Below are 25,649 nucleotides of genomic sequence, written 5' to 3'. Positions count from 1 at the left end.
AAGCAATCCGCCATTTTCTCAAACACCGAGTCAAATCAGCTCTGTTATTTTCCGTTTTTTCGACTGTTTTCCGTACCTTGGAGACATCATGCCTCGTCGGTGTGTTGTCGGAGGGTGTAACAACACGAACAGGGCGGATTCAAGTTGCACCAGTGGCCCAAAGATGCGAAAGTGGCAAGAAATTGGACGTTTGTTCCGCACACTTTACCGACGAAAGCTATGCTACGACAGAGATGGCAAGAATGTGTGGATATCCTGCGACACTCAAAGCAGATGCATTTCCAACAATAAAGTCAAAGAAATCTGCCGCCAGACCCCCATTGAATCTGCCGGAGTGTGTGAGCAATTCAGGGACAAAGGACCTCGGTAGCACGGCAAGCAATGGCGGCAGTTTGTTCCCGCAGACGAGCGAGCTAAACCCCCTGGATGTCTTGGCTCACACCGTCCCTTATGCCACCGAAGATGATCAAGAGAAGAATATCGACCCTAGCTTCCCTGGCCTGCTGACATCAACTCCAAAACTGGACAGATCAGCTTTCAGGAAAAGAGCGCGGATGAGGGTATGTCTACAGAATATATTAATTGATGAAAACTGGGCTGTCTGCACTCTCAAAGTGCATGTTGTTGCCAAATGTATTTCATATGCTGTAAACCTAGTTCATAGTTGTTAGTTTCCTTTAATGCCAAACAAACACATACCAATCATTGGTTAGAAGGCGATCGCCGAATTCGTCCTCGCTTTCTCCCGTGTCGCTGGCTGTCGTGTCGTTTTCGTCGGTTTCGCTTGCATACGGTTCAAACCGATATGGCTCAATAGCTTCAGTTTCTTCTTCAATTTCGTTTTCGCTACCTGCCTCCACACTACAACCATCCGTTTCAATACATGCGTAATCTGATTCCCAGAGCCCAAAAAAAGTCTGCGGGCTATAGAGCGTTTTCTATTCGGGCTCCAGTACTATGGAATGCCCTCCCGGTAACAATTAGAGATGCTACCTCAGTAGAAGCATTTAAGTCCCATCTTAAAACTCATTTGTATACTCTAGCCTTTAAATAGCCCCCCTGTTAGACCAGTTGATCTGCCGTTTCTTTTCTTTTCTCCTCTGCTCCCCTTTTCCTTGTGGAGGGGGGGGGGCACAGGTCCGGTGGCCATGGATGAAGTGCTGGCTGTCCAGAGTCGGGACCCGGGGTGGACCGCTCGCCTGTGCATCGGCTGGGAACATCTCTGCGCTGCTGACCCGTCTCCGCTCGGGATGGTGTCCTGCTGGCCCCACTATGGACTGGACTCTTACTATTATGTTGGATCCACTATGGACTGGACTCTCACAATATTATGTCAGACCCACTCGACATCCATTGCTTTCGGTCTCCCCTAGAGGGGGGGGGGTTACCCACATATGTGGTCCTCTCCAAGGTTTCTCATAGTCATTCACATCGACGTCCCACTGGGGTGAGTTTTTCCTTGCCCTCATGTGGGCTTTGTACCGAGGATGTCGTTGTGGCTTGTGCAGCCCTTTGAGACACTTGTGATTTAGGGCTATATAAATAAACATTGATTGATTGATTGATAATCTGTTGAATCGCTAAAGCCGCTGAAATCCGAGTCTGAATCCGAGCTAATGTCGCTATAGCTTGCTGTTCTTTCCGCCATGGTTGTTTGTGTTGGCATCACTATGTGACGTCACAGGAAAATGGACGTGTGGTTAAAATCAGGCACTTTGAAGCTTTTTTAAGGGATATTGCGTGATGGGTAAAATTTTAGAGCTTGGTCCGCATTGCCGGCAGTAAGTCGGACACGTTTCCAGTGAGGGTTGGACTCCGCCAAGGCTGCCCTTTGTCACCGATTCTGTTCATAACTTTTATGGACAGAATTTCTAGGCGCAGTCAAGGCGTTGAGGGGATCTGGTTTGGTGGCTGCAGGATTAGGTCTCTGCTTTTTGCAGATGATGTGGTCCTGATGGCTTCATCTGGCCAGGATCTTCAGCTCTCACTGGATCGGTTCGCAGCCGAGTGTGAAGCAACTGGGATGAGAATCAGCACCTCCAAGTCCGAGTCCATGGTTCTCGCCCGGAAAAGGGTGGAGTGCCATCTCCTGGTTGGGGAGGAGATCTTGCCCCAAGTGGAGGAGTTCAAGTACCTCGGAGTCTTGTTCACGAGTGAGGGAAGAGTGGATCGTGAGATCGACAGGCGGATCGGTGCGGCGTCTTCAGTAATGCGGACGCTGTATCGATCCGTTGTGGTGAAGAAGGAGCTGAGCCGGAAGGCAAAGCTCTCAATTTAGCGGTCGATCTACGTTCCCATCCTCACCTATGGTCATGAGCTTTGGGTTATGACCGAAAGGACAAGATCACGGGTACAAGCGGCCGAAATGAGTTTCCTCCGCCGGGTGGCGGGGCTCTCCCTTAGAGATAGGGTGAGAAGCTCTGCCATCCGGGGGGAGCTCAAAGTAAAGCCGCTGCTCCTCCACATCGAGAGGAGCCAGATGAGGTGGTTCGGGCATCTGGTCAGGATGCCACCCGAACGCCTCCCTAGGGAGGTGTTTAGGGCACGTCCGACCGGTAGGAGGCCGCGGGGAAGACCCAGGACACGTTGGGAAGACTATGTCTCCCGGCTGGCCTGGGAACGCCTCGGGGTCCCACAGGAAGAGCTGGACGAAGTGGCTGGGGAGAGGGAAGTCTGGGCTTCCCTGCTTAGGCTGCTGCCCCCGCGACCCGACCTCGGATAAGCGGAAGAAGATGAATGGATGGGTAAAATTTTGAAAAAAACTTCGAAAAATATAACAAGCCACTGGGAACTGATTTTTAATGGTTTTAACCCTTCTGAAATTGTGATAATGTTCCCCTTTAAGTGCACAGGAAGCCAGTGCAGGTGAGTCAGTATAGGCGTAATATGATCAAACTTTAATAGTTAATATATGCATGTTGGAGTTCAGAGGTGGGTAGAGTAGCCAGAAATTGTACTCAAGTAAGAGTACTGTTACTTTAGAGATTTATTACTCAAGTAAAAGTAAGGAGTAGTCACCCAAATATTTACTTGAGTAAAAGTAAAAAGTATGTTGTGAAAAAACTACTCAAGTACTGAGTAACTGATGAGTAACATACACACTCATATCATATATATATATATATATATATATATATATATATATATATATATATATATATATATATATATATACATATATATATACTGTATATACTGTATATATATATATATATATATATATATATATATACATAGATACATATACATTGATATATACAGTATATCATTTATATGTATTTATTTTGCTGTTTTTGTTTACATGTTAAAGGTGTTTTAATGAATATACATGCATGTTTAACACATATAGATTCCTTTCTTTCATGAAGACTAGAATATAAGTTGGTGTATTACCTGATTCTGATGACTTGCGTTGATTGTAATCAGACAGCAGGGATGACAAACGTCCACGTTTTCAAATGGAGGAGAAGAAAAGTTCCTCCTTTCTGTCTAATACCACATGAAAGTGTCCAGCTTCCATATTCGTTTTTATATACTTTACAATAAATATATTGGCGTCAAACTCCGTAGCTTGCTAGCTTGTTTGCGCTGGCTTTCAGAGACTCTTGTTTTGAAAGCGCAGGCGCGATGGAGCGGCACTTTTATTGTGAAGACAGGAACGTCCTCATGTGCGGAGATGTCTTTAGGCTTTTGACAGGATGTACGGTTGAAATAAAAAAGTATCTTTTTTCCTTCACACTTTTGATTGATTGATTGGAACTGTTATTATTAGATTGCACAGAACAGTACACATTCCGTACAATTGACCACTAAATGGTAACACCCCAATACGTTTTTCAACTTGTTTAAGTCAGGTCATGTGACCACCTGGCTCTGTTTGATTGGTCCAACGTCACCCGTGACTGCATCTGATTGGTGGAACGAAGTGATACGTCACCAGTAAGGCAGGCACTTTGAAGGTCTGTCTGACAGACCAAAACAAACAAAGCGTGCATTAACAGATCGATAAAAATTAGTAGCGAGTAGCGAGCTGAATGTAGATAAAAGTAGCGGAGTAAAAGTAGCGTTCCTTCTCTATAAATATACTTAAGTAAAAGTAAAAGTATGTTGCATTAAAACTACTCTTAGAAGTACAATTTATCCCAAAAGTTACTCAAGTAGATGTAACGGAGTAAATGTAGCGCGTTACTACCCACCTCTGTTGGAGTTAACGTGGAAATGGAATGAAAGTGTCCCTACTATAGTGTCATTGTGCATACTTTATGTGCACCACCACCCACCTTGCTGGTTCCTCTTGTCCATTCACATTTTAGAATGTGGAGGAGGAGGACGAGGAGGGGGGGGGGGGGGTTGTCCAAATCAAACCCTTGACTCACGCCACGCCCCCCTGCTGGATGGGGGGTGACGTCACGCAGCCAGCGGAGGAGTGGATGGCCTCTGTCATAAAAAAAAAACACATGAAAACAATTGAGAGGGGAAAAGGACCAGATTGTCTGCGCCACCCAAACACGCCAGTCTTCGGAGCCATGGAGGCATCTACCCGCTGCAACCCACTGACACGAGTTCCCGCGACGTTTTATGCTGTTTTGGTGAGAACATAGCGCGGAGACGAGATAACTGTGCTCGTATCCCTTTTTTTTTTTTTTTTTTGCCTATCGGATTGGCGTGAAAGTCCGCCATATTTTTGCCTTACCACGCCCGGGAGTGGAGCCACCGGGGAAAGAAGGGGACCAGGAAGGGAAATTAGACCCCACTGTGGTTATATTCACGCAGGTGAGAGTTTTGCAACATTGGAACCGGGGAATAGTGGTCCGTAGCGCGGATGGCGATGCTTAACGAGAGCCCACTCAGGACGTGTCTTCAACGGATGTGTTGATCGCCCACAGACGGCTACTATAGCAGCGATAAGAGGAGGTGGAAGGAGAAAGAAGGTTCGATCTGATTTGTTTCCCTTCTCCACCTCCGGTAACTCGTCGTCTACAGGCCGTCATTTGACCAGCGACCAGGCCGCTGCGTGAGGACTTTTTCCCCCCTCCTTGATCTTCCAAGCCTCCCGGGAGTCGGGTGGAAATAACGCCAAAAAGGATTTTTTTTTTTTTTTTTTTTTAAAAAGCGTGAAAGTATGACTTTGGAGTCTATTATGGCGTGTTGCCTCAGCGAGGAGGCGAAAGAAGCCCGGAGGATCAACGACGAGATCGAGAGGCAGCTCCGCCGGGACAAGAGGGACGCGAGGCGGGAGCTCAAACTGTTGCTGCTCGGTAAGCTCAGCTTGGTGGTGGTGGGTGCAAAGTGAATAATTCCAGCTACATGTGAGGTTTTTTTTTTGCAGGGGTTTTGTTTATCAATGGGTCTGCCACCTGTGTCAAGCTGCGTGGGTGTTTTTTGTTTGTTTGTATTTAATCCAGTGCACAGATAGTCAGATTTGTGTTGCCTGCTAAACTAGAAAGTGAGTGTCCCACGATTCGATTCTTGGGGTCACGATTTTATTCAAAATCGATTTTTTTCCCCCCAATTCAACACGATTCTCGATTCAAAACCGATATTTTTCCGATTCAAAGCGATTCTCTATTCATTCAATACATAGGATTTCAGCAGGATCTACCCCAGTCTGCTGACATGCAAGTAGAGTAGTAGATCTTTGTAAAAAGCTTTTAGAATTGTAAAGGACAATGTTTTATCAACTGATTGCAATAATGTACATTTGTTTTAACTTTTAATCCATCCATCCATCTTCTTCCGCTTATCCGAGGTCGGGTCGCGGGGGCAGCAGCCTAAGCAGGGAAGCCCAGACTTCCCTCTCCCCAGCCACTTCGTCCAGCTCTTCCTGTGGGACCCCGAGGCGTTCCCAGGCCAGCCGGGAGACATAGTCTTCCCAACGTGTCCTGGGTCTTCCCCGCGGCCTCCTACCGGTCGGACGTGCCCTAAACACCTCCCTAGGGAGGCGTTCGGGTGGCATCCTGACCAGATGCCCGAACCACCTCATCTGGCTCCTCTCGATGTGGAGGAGCAGCGGCTTTACTTTGAGCTCCCCCCGGATGGCAGAGCTTCTCACCCTATCTCTAAGGGAGAGCCCCGCCACCCGGCGGAGGAAACTCATTTCGGCCGCTTGTACCCGTGATCTTGTCCTTTCGGTCATAACCCAAAGCTCATGACCATAGGTGAGGATGGGAACGTAGATCGACCGGTAAATTGAGAGCTTTGCCTTCCGGCTCAGTTCCTTCTTCACCACAACGGATCGATACAGCGTCCGCATTACTGAAGACGCCGCACCGATCCGCCTGTCGATCTCACGATCCACTCTTCCCTCACTCGTGAACAAGACTCCGAGGTACTTGAACTCCTCCACTTGGGGCAAGATCCCCTCCCCAACCCGGAGATGGCACTCCACCCTTTTCCGGGCGAGAACCATGGACTCGGACTTGGATGTGCTGATTCTCATCCCAGTCGCTTCACACTCAGCTGCGAACCGATCCAGTGAGAGCTGAAGATCCTGGCCAGATGAAGCCATCAGGACCACATCATCTGCAAAAAGCAGAGACCTAATCCTGCAGCCACCAAACCAGATCCCCTCAATGCCTTGACTGCGCCTAGAAATTCTGTCCATAAAGGTTATGAACAGAATCGGTGACAAAGGGCAGCCTTGGCAGAGTCCAACCCTCACTGGAAACGTGTCCGACTTACTGCCGGCAATGCGGACCAAGCTCTGGCACTGAGCATACAGGGAGCGGACTGCCACAATCAGACAGTCCGATACCCCATACTCTCTGAGCACTCCCCACAGGACTTCCCGAGGGACACGGTCGAATGCCTTCTCCAAGTCCACAAAACACATGTAGACTGGTAGGGCAAACTCCCATGCACCCTCAAGGACCCTGCCGAGAGTATAGAGCTGGTCCACAGTTAACTTTTAAATGAACCAAAAATATGACTTTGTGAAAATATTGGACAGTGTGTTGTCAAGCTTATGAGATGCGATGCAAGTGTAAGCCACTGTGCTCATTACGTCGATCGCGAGCTATCGGTCGATCGCGGAGGGTGTGTCAGTCGATCACCAGCCAGGCATTAAAAAAAATAGTCCTAAAAATGAGCGGTCATAAATCTTCACTATGACGTCACTTTCGTCACTTGATTGACATTCACGGCACCCGAGGGTCTTCTGAGATGACGCCGGCTGCTGCCAGCTCAATAAAATTACCGACTGGAAGGCGAGAAACACTTTATTTCAACAGACTCTGGCGCCGTAGCTGTCGTCAAGACTCCAAAGACCGACTGCACAGTTGCACTAACAAAATAAGAGTCTCAGGAAGCCGGCGTGCACAAGCTAGCAAGCTACGGAGTTTGCCGACAATGTATTTCTTGTAAAGTGTATACAAAGGAGTACGGAAGCTGGACAAATAAGATGTCAAAAACCAACCATTTTCATGTGGTATTGGACAGAAAGGAGGACTTTTTTTCTCTTCCATTCGAAAATGCGGACGTTATCCACACCACTGTCTGATTCCAATCAATGCAAGTCATCAGAATCAGGTAATACACCAACTTATATTCTTGTCTTCATGAAAGAAAGGAATCTATATGTGTTAAACATGCTTGTATTATCTTTAAACACTTGTAAGTTGTTAACAATATTAACCATATGTGTTAAACATGCTTGTATTATCTTTAACCACCTTTTAAGTTGTTAATAATATTAACTATATGTGTCAAACATGCTTGTATTATCTTTAAACACCTTTAACTAATTCCCAATATTAACTATATGTGTTAAACATGCTTGTATTATCTTTAAACACCTTTAACTTGTTAACAATATTAACTATATGTGTTAAACATGCTTGCATTATCTTTAAACACCTTTAACTTGTTAACAATATTAACTATATGTATTAAACATACTTTTATTATCATTAAACACCTTTAATTTTTTAACAATATTAACTATATGTGTTAAACATACTTGCATTATCATTAAACACCTTTAACTTAACAAAAATGTATATTTCATAATTAAGTAAATATAAATTATATATATGAATGAGGTAGATCCCCACGACTTGATCAATTGAAAAGTAGCTCGCCTGCAGAAAAAGTGTGAGCATCCCTGCTATAGATCATTTTTATAAAGGTCTAATGATAATGTCAATGAGGGATTTTTAATCACTGCTTTGTTGAAATTGTAACTAATATTGATACGGTTGTTGATAATATTCATTTTTGTTTCACTACTTTTGTTCTGTGTCATGTTTGTGTCTCCTCTCAATTGCTCTGTTTATTGCAGTTCTGAGTGTTGCTGGGTCGGGTTTGCTTTTGGAATTGGATTGCATTGTTATGGTATTGCTGTGTATTGTTTTGTTGGATTGATTAATTAAAAAAAAAAAAAAAAAAATTGATAAAAAAAAAAAAGAGAATCGATTCTGAATCGCACAACGTGAGAATCGCGATTCGAATTCGAATCGATTTTTTCCCCACACCCCTACTAGAAAGTGTTATAGTGTGGAGAAAACGCAATGCTTTTAATGCAACACTGAGGATTTTGGATTGTGCAGGTTTGGCTGACAGCAACCTGTGCACTCAGGCTTGCGGGAGTCCAGTGTCTGGGCCAAAGTCTGCTACTGTGGTGCAGGCAGCTCCTGGTAATGATTAGACCAGGGGTGTCAAAGTCATTCTAGATCAGGTCTGGGCAATTATTTTGACACTGGGGGCCAAATTTAGGGAAAAAAATGTGTCTGGGCGCCGGTATATCAGAATTTTAGGAATGGTAAATGGGTTGTACTTGTATAGCGCTTTTCTACCTTTTTAAGGAACTCAAAGCGCTTTGACACTATTTCCACATTCACACACACACATTCACACATTGATGGCAGATTAGGAACATTAATATTAATACAAAACCTCACAATAATCTCTGAATGCTAAAAACGTTATGACAGACCGCCTGAAAAAACGTAATGGCATTTAAAAAATGTTTTACTGAATGAGACACCCAGAATGTACATGACGATAAAGAATGTGGGATTTACAATATTAACTATGAAGGATAAAACACTGAATATTGACAACATATGAACGTCACACCCCCTCTCCATCCACATATTTTACAATCAAGCGAAATGCAACCACAATATAAACGCGAAGGGTAAAAGAAAAAACCCCCACCTACAATCTGAAATATGAGCAGGTGGGTAAAGTGTCTTGCCCTAGACACTTTACCCACCTGCTCCCAGTGCCACCCACACTGGTTTAAATGTAACTTAGATATTGGGTTTCACTATGTAAAGCGCTTTGAGTCACTAGAGAAAAAGCGCTATATAAATAGAATTCACTTCACTTCACTAAGCTTTAGAACTTTGTTGTAAGAAATCTCCTTCCGCGTCTGTCCCTGACCCGCATTTCAACTAATTAGATGACCTTAGTAACTAATTAGATGACTATAGTAACTAATTATATTACCATAGTAACTAGTATATCATGCAGATTCCAACCATTGAAATACTTTGTATAGTTGAAGACTTGTGGTCATTATAAAACATCACTGCACATCATAATGGCAGATACACTTTCCATCTTAAAGATGTAAAAAAAATTAATTGGGAATGTCTGGCGGGCCAGATTGAAAAGCTTAACAGGCCGCATGTGGCCCCCGGGCATTAATTTGCCCAGGTCTGTTCTAAATCGGGGGCCACATGGAGAAAAATCTACTCCCAAGTGGGCCGGACTGGTAAAATCACGGGACGATAACTTAAAAATAAAGACAACTTCATATTGTTTTCTTTGTTAAAAAATAGAACAAGCACATTCTGAAAATGTACAAATCATAATGTTGTTGTTTTGTTTTTTTACACTTACACTACAAAAAGTCAGTGTTCAAAAACAAGAAAAAATATATAAAAATTAGGGGTATTTTATTTTAAGTAAGAAAAATTATCTGCCAATAGAATAAGAAAATTCGGCTTGTCAAGACTTTCCAAAACAAGTAAAATTAGCTAACCTCAATGAATCAAAAAATACCTTAAAATAAGTATATTCTCACTAATAACAAGTGCACTTTTCTTGGTAGAAAAAAAGAAGACCTTTTTGCTCAATATGTTAAAAAATATTCTTAAATTAAGTAAATGCTGGTGCCATTATCTTGACATAATGATATGCGCTCGGCATCATGATTTTTTTTTTCATGCTTGAAGTAAGAAATTATTACTTTAAAAAAGTAGTTTTATACTTGCAACAGTTGATATTCTAATTCAAGCATGTTTTACTCAATATAGGTCATCAAATCTCAGCAACAAGCTGTAATATCTTACTGAGATCATTTAGGACCAAAACCCTTAAAACAAGTAAAAGACTCTAACATAAAATCTGCTTAGTGAGAAGAATGATCTTATCAGACAGAAAATAAGCAAATATCACCCTTATTTGAGATATTTTTTACTTACTTAGATTTCAGTTTTTGCAGTGTACATGTTGCGGTTAATAGTATTCTATCTTTATTTGTCGTTATTTATATTTTCTGAATAAATTATGTGATAATGGTAGTTTTCAAACTATCAAGATAAAAAAATAATATCAAAATCTAATTACAGGATGTTATTTATGGAGTTTGCTCATTTTCCTCGACTGGTGCACTAACATCATGTGGTTTATTTTGTACATATGTAGCATCATGGCCCTGCGATGAGGTGGCGACTTGTCCAGGGTGTAACCCGCCTACCGCCCGAATGTAGCTGAGATAGGCTCCAGCGACCCCAAAAGGGACAAGCTGTAGAAAATGGCTAGATGTAACATAATCTACGAAGATACAAAGAATTGCTATTGCCACATCTCGTGAACACATTCAGAACAGCGGTTTCTTTCATTCAAAAAATTCCGACTCGTTTTTATATTAAGCAAACTTATCCCGCAGGCCGGATAAAAAATATGTTCGCGGGCCTGATTCGGCCCGTGGGCCGTACGTTTGACACCCCTGGATTAGACAAAATCACAGGTGTCAGTGTGTAGAAAAATCTTAAATGCATATTGATAAACACTTGTAATTAGAGATGTCCGATAATGGCTTTTTTGCCGATATTCCGATATTGTCCCACTCTTAATTACCGATTCCGATATCAACAGATACCGATATATACAGTCTTGGAATCAACACATTATTATGCCTAATTTTGTTGTGATGCCCCGCTCGATGCATTAAACAATGTAACAAAGTTTTCCAAAATAAATCAACTCAAGTTATGGAAAAAAATGCCAACATGGCACTGCCATATTTATTATTGAAGTCACAAAGTGCATTATTTTTTTTAACATGCCTCAAAACAGCAGCTAGGAATTTGGGACATGAGGAGGTTGAGGTGGAGGGGGAGGATGGGGGGGTAGCGGGGGGTGTATATTGTAGCGTCCCGGAAGAGTTAGTGCTGGAAGGGGTTCTGGGTATTTGTTCTATTGTGTTTATGTTGTGTTACGGTGCGGATGTTCTCCCGAAATGTGTTTGTCATTCTTGTTTGGTGTGGGTTCACAGTGTGGCGCATATTTGTAACAGTGTTTAAGTTGTTTATACGGCCACCCTCCAGTGTGACCTGTATGGGTGTTGATCAAGTATGCCTTGCATCCACTTGTAAGTGTGTGTGTGAAAAGCCGTAGATATTATGTGATTGGGCCGACACGCAAAGGAAGTGTGTTTAAGGTTTATTGGCGCTCTGTACTTCTCCCTACGTCCGTATACACAGCGGCGTTTTAAAAAGTCCTGCATTTTACTTTTTGAAATTGACACCAATAATTTTGATACCGATAATTTCCGATATTACATTTTAAAGCATTTATCGGCCGATAATATTGGCAGTCCGATGTTATCGGACATCTCTACTTGTAATTAAACCCAATGCAGAATATAAGTGATCATTTATCTAGAGCAGGGGTGTCAAACATCCGGCCCGCGGGATGAGTTTGCAATAGGGATGTCCGATAATGGCTTTTTGCCGATATATGATATTCCGATATTGCCCAACTCTTTAATTACCGATACCGATATCAACCGATACTGATATATACAGTCGTGGAATTAACACATTATTATGCCTGATTTGGACAACCAGGTATGGTGAAGATAAGGTTCTTTTTTAAAATATTAATAAAATAAAATAAGATAAATAAATTTAAAAAAAATTCTTGAATAAAAAAGAAAGTAAAACAATTTAAAAACAGTTACCGGTACATAGAAACTAGTAATTAATGAAAATGAGTCAAATTAACTGTTAAAGGTTAGTACTATTAGTGGAGCAGCAGCACGCACAATCATGTGTGCTTACGGACTGTATCCCTTGCAGACTGTATTGATATATATTGATACATAATGTAGGAACCACAATATTAATAACAGAAAGAAACAACCCTTTTGTGTGAATGAGTGTAAATGGGGGAGGGAGTTTTTTTGGGGTGGTGCACTAATTGTAAGTGTATCTTGTGTTTTTTATGTTGATTTAAAAAAAAAAAAAAAAAAGATACTTAAATAAAAAAAAACGATACCGATAATTTCCGATATTACATTTTAAAGCATTTATTGGCCGATAATAGTTTGCAAAGAATGAAAATGAGCCGCAATTTTTTTGAATGAAAGAAACTGCTCTTTTAAATGGGTCCGCTGGATGTCCCGCAATGGCAATTCTTTGTATCTTTGTAGATGATGCTACATATGTACAAAACAAACCACATGATGTTATTGCATCAGTCGAGGAAAATGATCAAACTACATAAATAACATCTTGTAATTTGATTTTAATATAATTTTTTTAATCTTGATTGATTGAAAATGAACACCAATGAGTTGACTGATGAACATAAGTTATTCAGAAAATATAAATAACGACAAATAAAGATAGAATACTATTAATTGCAACAAGTAAGTGTAAAGAAAAAACATTATGATTTGTACATTTTCAGAATGTGCTTGTTCTATTTTTAAACACAGAAAACAATCTAAAGTTGTCTTTATTTTTAAGTTATCGTGCCGTGATTTTACCAGTCCGGCCCACTTGGGAGTAGATTTTTCTCCATGTGCCCCCCGATCTAAAATGAGTTTGACACCCCTGATCTAGAGGTTGTATTCTGTCATACTTGCCAACCTTGAGACCTCCGATTTCAGGATGGGGGGGTGGGAGGCGTGGTCGGGGGTGGGGCGGGGGGCGTGGTTAAGATATATATATATATATAAGAAATACTTGACTTTCAGTGAATTCTAGCTATATATATATATCTATCTATTTTATTACACATATATATATATATATATATATATATATATATATATATATATATATATATATATATATATATATATATATATATATAAATACTTGAATTTCAGTGTTCATTTATTTACACATATACACACACAACACTCATCTACTCATTGTTGAGTTAAGGGTTGACTTGTCCATCCTTGTTTTATTCTCTGTCACTATTTCATAACACACACATTATACAAATATACATTTTAAAATCAATAAGAAAACGGGAGCTCTAATTTGGGAGTCTGAATTAGGATCAGAAGTTCCTATATAAACATTGCGCACTCACGTCGCCTTTTTGTATTGATTACTGCAGCTGTGCACTGGATTAATTCACAAATACAAACTACAACTCACAAACACTTTAGAGTTAGGCTCCACCATCAGAATGTGTACTTAAACTTATAAAGATCACATGGATATTATTCAGTGAGTTGATTCACCAAAACTAACCTGTTATACAGGAGGAAAAAGCACACAGGACATTTCAATTGTTCACAGACTGGTCGCGCTCATCAGAATGACAAGACACTTCCGGTCTGCAGGTGATAGCATTCAATTGGGAAGAAACGCCCTACTGCCCCCTACTGACCAATGTGAATACTGATAAATGTGTAATGACAGCTCCAAAAACGAATTCAAACCACAAAATAAAATAAATAAATCAACACAAAAATGTGACACATTATGGGTGGGTCACATATGCATGTACAGTAGATGGCAGTATTGTCCTGTTTAAAAGTGTCACAACATTGCTGTTTACGGCAGACGAACTGCTTTACGGTAGACGAAAACTTGACTGCTGTTGTTGTGTGTTGTTACCGCGTTGGGAGGACGTTAATGAAACTGCCTAACAATAAACCCACATAAGAAACCAAGAACTCGCCCTCCATCATTAGCTGTTTATATTGTGGGAAAGCGGACGTGTGAACAGGCTGTCAACACGTCACTCAGGTCCGCATGAAGCTGGAGGGGGCGTGGCCTCCAGCTCCGCCTGAATTTCGGGAGATTTTCGGGAGAAAATTTGTCCCGGGAGGTTTTCGGGAGAGGCGCTGAATTTCGGGAGTCTCCCGGAAAATCCGGGAGGGTTGGCAAGTATGTATTCTGTAGATGGCAACCTCATTCAGTTATTGACAAATTGTCTGTTTTGGGTATTGCAAAAAGTATCCAGATCTAAATATGCTCAGCCACTGCAGAAGACCTGTACTCTCCCTTCAATGCTTTGGCAGCTTCTAATCACTTTGTAATGTGCAACATCGCCACTCGCAGGTCTGGAGTGGAACATTACGTAAAAGGTTATCATTTATCACGTACAATTCTTTCTTCGTTCACTCTTAACGCTTGCCGCTAAGCGAGGAGTGATGCATTTACTCTCCGGGACTGGAGTGAAACCTCACAAGAACACAATCGGTTATGTGATCAAATAGGCCTTAGCTGATCAAATAAATAGAATGATTTCAAAGTATAACTTTGCTGTCATCAATAAATTACCATGTCCGTGTGTGTGTTTTTTTTTTTGGTCTGTCGTTTCAAAAGGAGGCTGCAAGTTTGTTCACTCTGCATCCCTCTCAGCACCCGAGTATGTTCAATAGCAGAAATAAATTAAAGCTGCAAGCAGCATTGGTCGGGCCCGCGTATTTGGCAGGTGCTAGTCCTAAATGTCCCAATACTTTTGTCCAGTGATAGTCATAAGTGTCCCAATACTTTTGTCTACTTTTAGTCTGAAGTGTCCTAAGACTTTTGTCTAGTGTACCTACCTTGTCTGCATTGTGTGGGCACGTTGGTGCTTCCTGCTTTTAAGCAGCCATCTTAAAAAAACAGCAGCGCAGCAGCATCAGCGCAGCGGGTCTTTGAAGGGTCATAAAATCAAAACCGGAGCAGTTAGAAAAAAAGCACTTCTGTCATTGTAATCACAAGGGTTCAATCTCTCTCCTGTGTTAGTTTGAAGGCAAAACGACAAACGCGCTCAGAGGAGATAGTTTTTGAAGGAAGGTGACCGGTTTTTCCAAAAAATTTGTTTTGAAGGGGGAATAGCAAACTTCCTGTTGATTTTTGCTGGGGATTGTCAATTTATGAAATGTAGGTCTAAGTGAGTTTCATGTCTCTCCGACCTTCCCAGTGGGAGTTACAGGCAGTTTTGTCATTTTTTTCTTCCGAGGAGCAGTTTTTTTTGCGTTTTATTAAAAAATTGCAGTAGAGCGCAATTTTGAGATTTGGGGTTAGTTTTTTTTTTTAGATCGCAATGTTTGCCAGTCCTGATGTGTGCGTTCAGTTTGGTGAGTTTTGAAGCATGTTAAGGGGGTCAAAATACAGCTCAAAGAGGCAAACATTACTGTTTTTAGTACTTTTTTGTCTTGAAGGGGGAATTGCCAACTTCCTGTTGATTTTTGCCCGAGAATATACTATTATGAAATCTAGGTCTAAGTCACACCTACATAAAGGTTTTTGTTTCATGTCTCTCCGACCTTCCTAGTGGGAGTTACAGGCAGTCTAGTTTTTTTTTTTCGTAGGAGGCGCTAGAGCGCAATTTTGAGTTTTGAGGTTTGGTTTTTTGATAAAAAGTTTTGCCGTATATTACTGATGTGTGTGTAAAATTTGGTGAGTTTTGAAGTATGTTAAGGGGGTCAAATTACAGCGCAAAGTTGCGGAAGAATAATAATAATAAAGAATAAAACCTTACAAATTCAATAGGTCCTTATGTCCCATTGCATAAGGACTCCCTTCGGGAGTCCTTTTGCAATGGGCCATGCGGGCCCTAATTAACTAAGTGAATCGTCTTTTCAATGAGTCACATAGTTTTTCCAACTGGGGGAAAACTGCACTTAAAGATGTTTAATATTTGTCGAAGCGCAATTTTTAAGATTTAGAATATATTACTTTTTTTTTAACTTATAATGATCTTAAATAAGTAATTGACCTTCCAATTTCAAATTGTAAGTGCTTATTCGAGTCTGAAGATTATGCTAACAATAATGTTGTTTAACGGCAATCATTTCTGGGACAATACATCGGCCAGGCCTACTTTCAAATGTATCTGATTTCAACACAAAACTTCTCAGACGAAAGTGTTTTTGAAATTTTTAAGTTCAAACTCCCAACGTGATAACACCTTTTTATTTACTACACCCAATGTTTACCGTATTTTTCGGAGTATAAGTCGCTCCGGAGTATAAGTCGCACCGGCCGAAAATGCATAATAAAGAAGGGGAAAAACATATATAAGTCACACTGGAGTATAAGTCGCATTTTTGGGGGAAATTGAAGCTATTGAGCCATATCGGTTTGAACCGTATGCAAGCGAAACCGACGAAAGCGAGGACGAATTCGGCGATCGCCTTCTAACCAACGATTGGTATGTGTTTGTTTGGCATTAAAGGAAACTAACAACTATGAACTAGGTTTACAGCATATGAAATACATTTGGCAACAACATGCACTTTGAGAGTGCAGACAGCCCAATTTTCATCAATTAATATATTCTGTAGACATACCCTCATCCGCGCTCTTTTCCTGAAAGCTGATCTGTCCAGTTTTGGAGTTGATGTCAGCAGGCCAGGGAAGCTAGGATCGATATTCTTCTCTTGATCATCTTCGGTGGCATAAGGGACGGTGTGAGCCAAGACATCCAGGGGGTTTAGCTCGCTCGTCTGCGGGAACAAACTGCCGCCATTGCTTGCCGTGCTACCGAGGGCCTTTGTCCCTGAATTGCTCACACACTCCGGCAGATTCAATGGGGGTCTGGCGGCAGATTTCTTTGACTTTATCGTTGGAAATGCATCTGCTTTGAGTGTCGCAGGATATCCACACATTCTTGCCATCTCTGTCGTAGCATAGCTTTCGTCGGTAAAGTGTGCGGAACAAACGTCCAATTTCTTGCCACTTTCGCATCTTTGGGCCACTGGTGCAACTTGAATCCGTCCCTGTTCGTGTTGTTACACCCTCCGACAACACACCGACGAGGCATGATGTCTCCAAGGTACGGAAAACAGTCGAAAAAACGGAAAATAACGGAGCTGATTTGACTCAGTGTTTGAGAAAATGGCGGATTGCTTCCCGATGTGACGTCACGTTGTGACGTCATCGCTCCGAGAGCGAATATTAGAAAGGCGTTTAATTCGCCAAAATTCACCCATTTACCGGAAATCGGTTAAAAAAAAAAAGGTCTTTTTTCTGCAACATCAAGGTATATATTGACGCTTACATAGGTCTGGTGATAATGTTCCCCTTTAAACCCAACACCAAGAATAGACATTTGAAAGGCAATTTAAAATAAATAAAGAATAGTGAACAACAGGCTGAATAAGTGTACGTTATATGAGGCATAAATAACCAACTGGTATGTTAACGTAACATATTATGGTAAGAGTCATTCAAATAACTATAACATATAGAACATGCTATACGTTTACCAAACAATCTGTCACTCCTAATCGCTAAATCCCATGAAATCTTATACGTCTAGTCTCTTACGTGAATGAGATAAATAATATTATTTGATATTTTACGGTAATGTGTTAATAATTTCACACATAAGTCGCTCCTGAGTGTAAGTCGCACCCCCGGCCAAACTATGAAAAAAAAACTGCGACTTATAGTCCGAAAAAAACGTTACTTTCAAATGTATCTGATTTGAACACAAAACTTCCCAGGCGAAAGGGTTTTTTAAATTTTTAAGTTCAAACTTCCAACGTGATAAAACCTTGTATTTACTACACGCAATGTTTAAGTAACTTTTTAACGTACTTAGGGGTCATACAGTACAAGTGTAAAAGTTAATAAACAACTGTATTCTAAAACTAAATTAAAGAAGTTATATTTCTGGTTCTATTGTTTTCATCCCTCTTGTCTAGAGATGTCCGATAATGGCTTTTTTGCCGATATTGTCTAACTCTTAATTACAGATTCCGATATCAACCGATGCCGATATATACAGTCGTGGAATTAACACATTATTATGCCTCATTTTGTTGTGATGCCTCGCTGGATGCATTAGACAATGTAACCAGGTTTTCCAAAATAAATCAACTCAAGTTATGGAAAGAAAATTAGCGGGTGTGTATATTGTAGCGTCCCGGAAGAGTTAGTGCTGCAAAGGGGTTCTGGGTATTTGTTCTGTTGTGTTTATGTTGTGTTACGGTGCGGATGTTCTCCCGAAATGTGTTTGTCATTCTTGTTTGGTGTGGGTTCACAGTGTGGCGCATATTTGTAACAGTGTTAACGTTGTTTATTCGGCCACCCTCAGTGCGACCTGTATGGCTGTTGACCAAGTATGTTTGCATTCCCTTGTGTGTGTGAAAAGCCGTAGATATTATGTGATTGGGCCGGCACGCAAAGGATGTGCCTTTAAGGTTTATTGGTGCTCTGTACTTCTCCCTACGTCCGTGTACACAGCGGCGTTTTAAAAAGTCATGAATTTTACTTTTTGAAACCGATACTGATCATTTTGAAACCAATACCGATAATTTCCGATATTACATTTTAAAGCATTTATCGGCCGGACATCCCTACTCTCGTCCTCTGTGGTAGAATTACAAAAACACACCAAATTGAGCTGAAGTCTTGCGAACTTTGATGTTTTAAGCATGATGGTGGTGGTTTGTTGGTTCACTGTATTGTTGGTTATTGACCATGCCATGTTTTTCACTTGCTTTTCAGCCTTTTCATTTATATTTCCGTCAACTTCCTACTTCTATGTCCAGTAGCCTGGTATTAAGTCTTTTAAACTTATCTTGAGAAATGATTACCGTATTTTTCGGACTATAAGCCGCACTCCAAAATTTTAGAGCGAACTATAAGCCGCAGATATACATACCGGTACATAGTGAAATGAGCTATTTACATAGAAAGATTTAGCAAATGTTTATTTACATACCTTAATTGTTTCCAAAAGGTGCGTGTAACACGGCAGTAAAACGGCTGATCAAACAAAACAGAAAAGGTTTGTTTCATCCTTTTTATGAGATGAATAAGATTTTCTTTTTTTTTTAATAAGGTTCAAGATGTATATCAGGATTCTTCTTCCTTGTACTTTGTAAACCATTTGAACAGTTTCTTCAATGGTATCATTTTAGTATAAGGGTGTAACGGTACACAAAAATTTTGGTTCGGTACGTACCTCGGTTTAGAGGTCACGGTTCGGTTCATTTTCGGTGCAGTAAGAAAACCACAAAATATACATTTTTGGGTTATTTATTTACCAAATTTGCAAAATCTTCCACCAAAATTATTTTTCTTAGTGGAATATTTGATGTGAAGTAATGGGAACCTTGGATAGGTCAATAATTCATAATAACATTTTGATTCAATATGTTTTGAGCAATGACAGTTTGAAAGAAAAAAAAAACAGCTTTGTTTTATTAGTCAACATTGCAACTTTTTCTAAATTACATTTAACCTTTAAGCTTTTTTATTTCATTTTTGTTATGTTTTTGTTTATTGTAATAGTATTTTTAGAATGTGCCGTGGGCCTTTAAAACATTAGCTGTGGGCTGCAAATGTGGGCACACTTTTGACACCCCTGGTATAGATAATAAAAAATTAAATGTGATAAATCTATGGATAAAAAGCAGAGCCTGGCGACGCATGCGCGTTTATCGTAACTCTCTCTCTCTCTCTGTCTCTCTGTCTCTGCCCCTCCCTCACCAATGCTGCTGCTGTGCACAATTTGTTTTGTTTTTAACCCCTTCTTAACCCTGAACGTACATTGAAAATACACGCAATCCTAACTCAAAATGCCGGACATTTAAGGCATTTAAGAAACTCCGCAAAACAGGACATGTCCGGTGAAAAGAGGACGTATGGTCAGTCTATCGTAGCCCGTTAGCTGCTAGCATGCCGTGTGTTGTGCCTCGGTGTGCATTGTTTACACAACGTGCGTTACGCTACTTAATATGTCCGTGTGGAAACTCGTTCGGTACAGCCCCGTACCGAAATGATTTAATACAAATACACGTACCGTTACACCCCTATTTTAGTACCATGTCTGATGTATTTGTTTAATCCATTCCATAATTTAGCCTTTAGCAAAGAAAAATCCATATATTAGCTGCACCTTTGTATAAGCCGCACAGTTCAAAGCTTTGGGGAAAAAAAGTAGCGGCTTATAGTCCGGCAAATACGGTAGTCATTCAATATACTGTATTTTTCGGAGTATAAGTCGCACCGGAGTATAAGTCGCACCCGCAGAAAATGCATAATAAAAAAGGAAAAAAACATATATAAGTCGCACTGGAGCCCGGCCAAACTATGAAAAAAAACTGCGACTTATAGTCCGAAAAATACGGTAATTATTTTCCTTCCAAAAACAAGTGATTTACTCACCGCTGTCATCTCGTCGCCAATTAAATTGCGAAGCAAGAAGCTCATTAGATGTGATGATCACACAAGTGAGTGCCAGTCAGCTGTCTCTCTCGCTTCTGGATCCTTTTGCCATTCCTTTCTCAGATCCTTGGAGAATAAAAAGGTTGAAGGTGGTGAAGCAGGCATACAGTGTGTGTGCGAGGAGGCCGTGAGAGAATTTCACCCACATAACTCTCAGACAGCGGCATGTGGAGATTTGGTCTCTAGAGGGGACTTTTTAGAAAGGCTTCTAACCCCGGTTAGTACATAGTACTGGAATGAATTCCTCCTCCTGCAAACTTGCAGTGACTTCCACTGTAAAAAAAACAAGAAAATCATGGATGAACAATAGTGCCATTGTTGCCTTCTAATCGGCTTTAATGCAGAACAATTCTCTCTTTATGGGTGCATGTTATAAAGCCAACCACAGCCGTTGAATTGTGTTCAGAATTCACAAACAAAACAAAGACGACCAAATTGTTTGGAGGTCCCAGTCCTATGATTGACAGGTGACTGCCTTCCGCCCGAAGTCAGCTGGAATATGCTCCATGACCAGCAGAATAGAAAACATCTGCACATTGTCTCAAAAGTATTACATCACCATTTCGAGGCCCGTCTGTGTTTTATGTGCGCAACACGAAAGGTTTCGATGGAGCAAAGTTCAGCACGACTTGGTTGTAATCGTGCGAGGAAGCAGTAAAGATGTCACATGGTCGAGCTCACAATGCTGCAAATATTCTACTGTAATACTCCCCTTTTCTGATTGGTACAAAGTAGTATATGGTCGTAATTGAAGTTTAGAGTGAACGCCCCAAGCACGTGTTGAAGGGCAGGAGTAGGGTGGTGTTGCAAAGTCACAAAGGAGAATGCAAAAAAAAAACAACTTCCTGCTGGCTCGTGTATACTTCGGAGACGATGCCAAATGAACATTCATTGTATTTAGAGATGGCTGATAAATGCTTTAAAATGTAATATCGAAAATGATCGGTATCGGTTTCAAAAAGTAAAATGTATGACTTTTTAAAACGCCGCTGTGTACACGGACGTAGGGAGAAGTACAGAGCGCCAATAAACCTTAAAGGCACTGCCATTGCGTGCCGGCCCAGTCACATAATATCTACGGCTTTCCACACACACACAAGCGAATGCATGCATACTTGGTCAAAAGCCATACAGGTCACACTGAGGGTGGCCGTATAAACAACTCTAACACTGTTACAAATATGCGCCACACTGTGGACCCACACCAAACAAGAATGACAACACATTTCGGGAGAACATCCGCACCGTAACACAACAGAACAAATACCCAGAAGCCCTTGCAGCACTAACTCTTCCGGGAAGCTACAATAAACACCCCATTGCATTGTTGATTCTGAAGGCTCCCGGCAGATTTCGTATAGCATGGCAACATAAGTTAGCTGAATTCTGATTGGATCATACTTGCCAACCTTGAGACCTCCGATTTCGGGAGGTGGGGGGTGGGGCCGTGGTCGGGGGTGGGGCGGGGCGTGGTTAAGAGGGGAGGAGTATATATTGACAGCTAGAATTCACCAAGTCAAGTATTTTTTATATATATATATATATATATATATATATATATATATATATATATATATATATATATATATATATATATATATATATATATATATATATACATATATATATACATCCTGAAAATATGCAAACAAAACTGTGTTTGGATAATTGATACTTCAAACTTGCATAAATAAATCTTAAGGAATATAACATAACTTGGCTTCTGAGAGTTTCAAAATGTAATGAATAAAATGCTAAAGTTGTTGATAAACAAGCAATTATTTTAATAATTAAATATGGTCATTTTAAATGAATCATTATGATAATTTAAAATCAATTATTTCAAATATGTTTATTTTAATGTATAATTCTATGGCTGGATGTAATAAGGAGTCAGGAAAAAATACAAAGGAAAATACAATTAATTTTGATGTTTTTAGCAAAATATAGTAAAAATTTATTTAGTTTATTTATTTTTAATTAATAAATATATTTATTTTTAGGTAAGATAAACATAATAATACAATTTATCTCTAGTCTGGATGATTTAGTTCTTGTCACCCTGTTGTCCTCCCGTCATGAAAAAAGGCTGTCCTCACTCAGGTCCGCATGGAGCTGGAGGGGGCGTGGCTTCCAGCTCCGGCTGAAAACCGGGAGATTTTCGGGAGAATATTTGTCCCGGGAGGTTTTCGGGAGAGGCGCTGAATTTCGGGAGTCTCCCGGAAAATTCGGGAGGGTTGGCAAGTATGGATTGGATACAAACTATAACCTAAAACCAACAGCACTGGAAGGAGCATAATATGACATGAAGAGAATATGAATACTTTTAGATATTTTGGGAAAGTAAATTAAAAATGACTTTTATCTTTAATTCTGATCATGATTTCTGGTTATGTTAGGCCAGAAGAGAAGGCCTTGCTGGCCCTGACGGCACATCAGTGGTGAGAAAGTGGCAAACAGCTCCTTCTAAGTTGTATTTTCAAAAATGAGAACGTCTATTCTTAGGGTGCGCGGTGAAAGGCATCAACTATTGTGCAACAGCAGGTGGGGTCCTCCACAGCTTGCCATCGAAGTGAATGTAAAGGATAATTATATGTGTGCTTATAGGCAGTTGTGGAAGACCGCAGGAGATAGCGGCCACCTATTTTTTTACACTGTGACTATAAATGTCAATACGAGGTGCTAGTTAATCATTACTGTATTGCAAGAAGATATCAATATTGTGTCCCATTCTTAACTATTGATGCCGCACTTTCAACTGCCTATTAACAACTAACAGGATGCTTTTCCAGCTTAATGCCTAATAAATAGGGGTGTAACGGTACACAAAAATTTCGGTTCGGTACGTACCTCGGTTTAGAGGTCACTAGGGATGTCCCAATCCAGGTTTTTGCACTTCCGATCCGATACCGATATTCTTTTTGCACTTCCGATCCGATACCGATACTGACCGATACTGACCGATAATGGCTTGTCCGAGCATGTATTAAAGTTTAAAGTTATTTAGCCTACTTAGTTGTCAGAATCATGTTGAAAAGGGTTTTAGTACTCTTGATAACAACTAGCCAGCTGAATTAGGTGAGTTTGAATAATACACAATGGTTGGTAACAAGAAACTGACCTGTTTATTCAAGGATAAACACAAAATAGACAAAATTATACATGAAAAACAGAAATGGCATCATTGAAACTAGGGCTGGGCGATATGGCCTTTTTTTAATATTGCGATATTTTAAGGCCATATTGCGATACACGATATATATCTCGATATTTTGCCTTAGCCTTGAATGAACACTTGATGCATATAATCACAGCAGTATGATGATTCTATGTGTTTTGATTGATTGATTGAGACTTTTATTAGTAGGTTGCACAGTGAAGTACATATTCCGTACAATTGACCACTAAATGGTAACACCCGAATAAGTTTTTCAACTTGTTTAAGTCGGGGTCCACTTAAATTGATTCATGATACAGATATATACTATCAGATATATACTATCATCATAATACAGTCATCACACAAGATAATCACATTGAATTATTTACATTATTTATAATCCAGGGTGTGGAGGGGGGCGCCGGATGTAAGTGTCAAAAAGACAGCCAAAAGAGTTTGATATGAGAATAAATCTAAAGTTAAAATATAGGGTAGAAATGCATCCATTTGCAGGAAATGTAGTCTTGATTTTCAATATTTTCTTTCAAGGCTTGCATGTCTACATTAAAACATTCTCCTTCATACTGCATTAATATATGCTACTTTTAAACTTTCATGCAGAGAAGGAAATCACAACTAAAAAAATCACTAATGTTTTCATACGGTGTTGATGTGGAAATTTTTGCCTCGGCATTTTGATGGTGTGGACGTGTGGCACCGAATGGAGATAAGCGTCTCGACAGACGTTATAATATTTGAACAATGATGACGAAAACTGTTTTCTCTGTCGTGTCCGTGTGTCGAAAATTGTTATGCGCTTATTTTTTTATTTGATTTTGTGCGTGGCATATAAATGCTATGCGCAGAGGACTTTTAAACAGTGCGCAATTGCACAAGCGCGCACCTTAGAGAGAACGTTGGTCACACGGCTGCGCTAGCATCACAGCTAACGTTAGCCATGCTGCTACCTCTCTGCTCGGAGAGGACGTATACGTATGTGACGTATGACGTGACAGTATGTGACGTATGACGTGACAGTATGTGACGTGTGTAAGAAGGTGCGCTTGCTGTCTGTGAGAGGGAGACACAGAAAAGAGTGAGAAGAGCCTGTCGTGTAATGCCAGCAGCTAAAAGCAACTGCGTCAGAATCCACAGACTTGTGGATGTGTTGAAGGTGTGCTGGAAAATGCGGAATGGAAATTATGGAGCAGGAGAAAAGTAGAATGTATTATTTAAATCGGTGCGTTGGAAAATACGGAGCGGAGGTTTTTTTTTTAACTGGATCTGGATCGGCATTTTCCCATGCCTTGCCGATACACATTTTTTTGCAAATATCGGCGGCCGATCCGATCCAAATATCGGTTCGGCACATCCCTAGAGGTCACGGTTCGGTTCATTTTCGGTACAGTAAAAAAACAACAAAATATACATTTTTGGGTTATTTATTTACCGAATTTGCAAAATCTTCCACTAAAAATATTTTTCTTAGTGGAATATTTGATGTGAAGTAATGGGAACCTTGGATAGGTCAATAATTCATAATAACATTGATTTTGATTCAATATTATTATTAGTGTGTGAATGTGAGTGTGAATGTTCTCTGTCTATCTGTGTTGGCCCTGCAATGAGGTGGCGACTTGTCCAGGGTGTACACCGCCTTCCGCCCGATTGTAGCTGAGATAGGCTCCAGCGACCCCCGCGACCCCAAAGGGAATAAGCGGTAGGAAATGGATGGATGGATGGATATTTGATGTGAAGTAATGGGAACCTTGGATAGGTCAATAATTCATAATAACATTGATTTTGATTCAATATTATGTTTTGAGCAATGACAGTTT

General features: G+C 40.6%; 2 protein-coding genes across 2 annotated transcripts in view; one reads left to right on the top strand and one right to left on the bottom strand.

Moving 5' to 3' along the window:
* Positions 1-4,317, bottom strand: part of wdr31 (WD repeat domain 31) — a 37,398-nt gene extending 33,081 nt beyond the window's left edge. Inside the window, exon 1 of the mRNA XM_061928163.2 lies at positions 4,281-4,317. Coding sequence (XP_061784147.1) covers positions 4,281-4,302 — 22 coding nt within the window. The 5' untranslated portion in view covers positions 4,303-4,317. The remainder of the gene's footprint in view (positions 1-4,280) is intronic.
* Positions 4,318-4,446: 129 nt separating this feature from the next.
* The window catches only part of LOC133578864 (guanine nucleotide-binding protein G(q) subunit alpha), a 45,194-nt gene continuing 23,991 nt past the window's right edge, over positions 4,447-25,649 (top strand). Inside the window, exon 1 of the mRNA XM_061933374.1 lies at positions 4,447-5,258. Coding sequence (XP_061789358.1) covers positions 5,123-5,258 — 136 coding nt within the window. The 5' untranslated portion in view covers positions 4,447-5,122. The remainder of the gene's footprint in view (positions 5,259-25,649) is intronic.

Source organism: Nerophis lumbriciformis, linkage group LG03, assembly GCF_033978685.3.
Source record: "Nerophis lumbriciformis linkage group LG03, RoL_Nlum_v2.1, whole genome shotgun sequence".
Classification (NCBI taxonomy): Eukaryota; Metazoa; Chordata; class Actinopteri; order Syngnathiformes; family Syngnathidae; genus Nerophis; species Nerophis lumbriciformis.
This window is presented reverse-complemented; position numbering and strand designations above follow the sequence as displayed.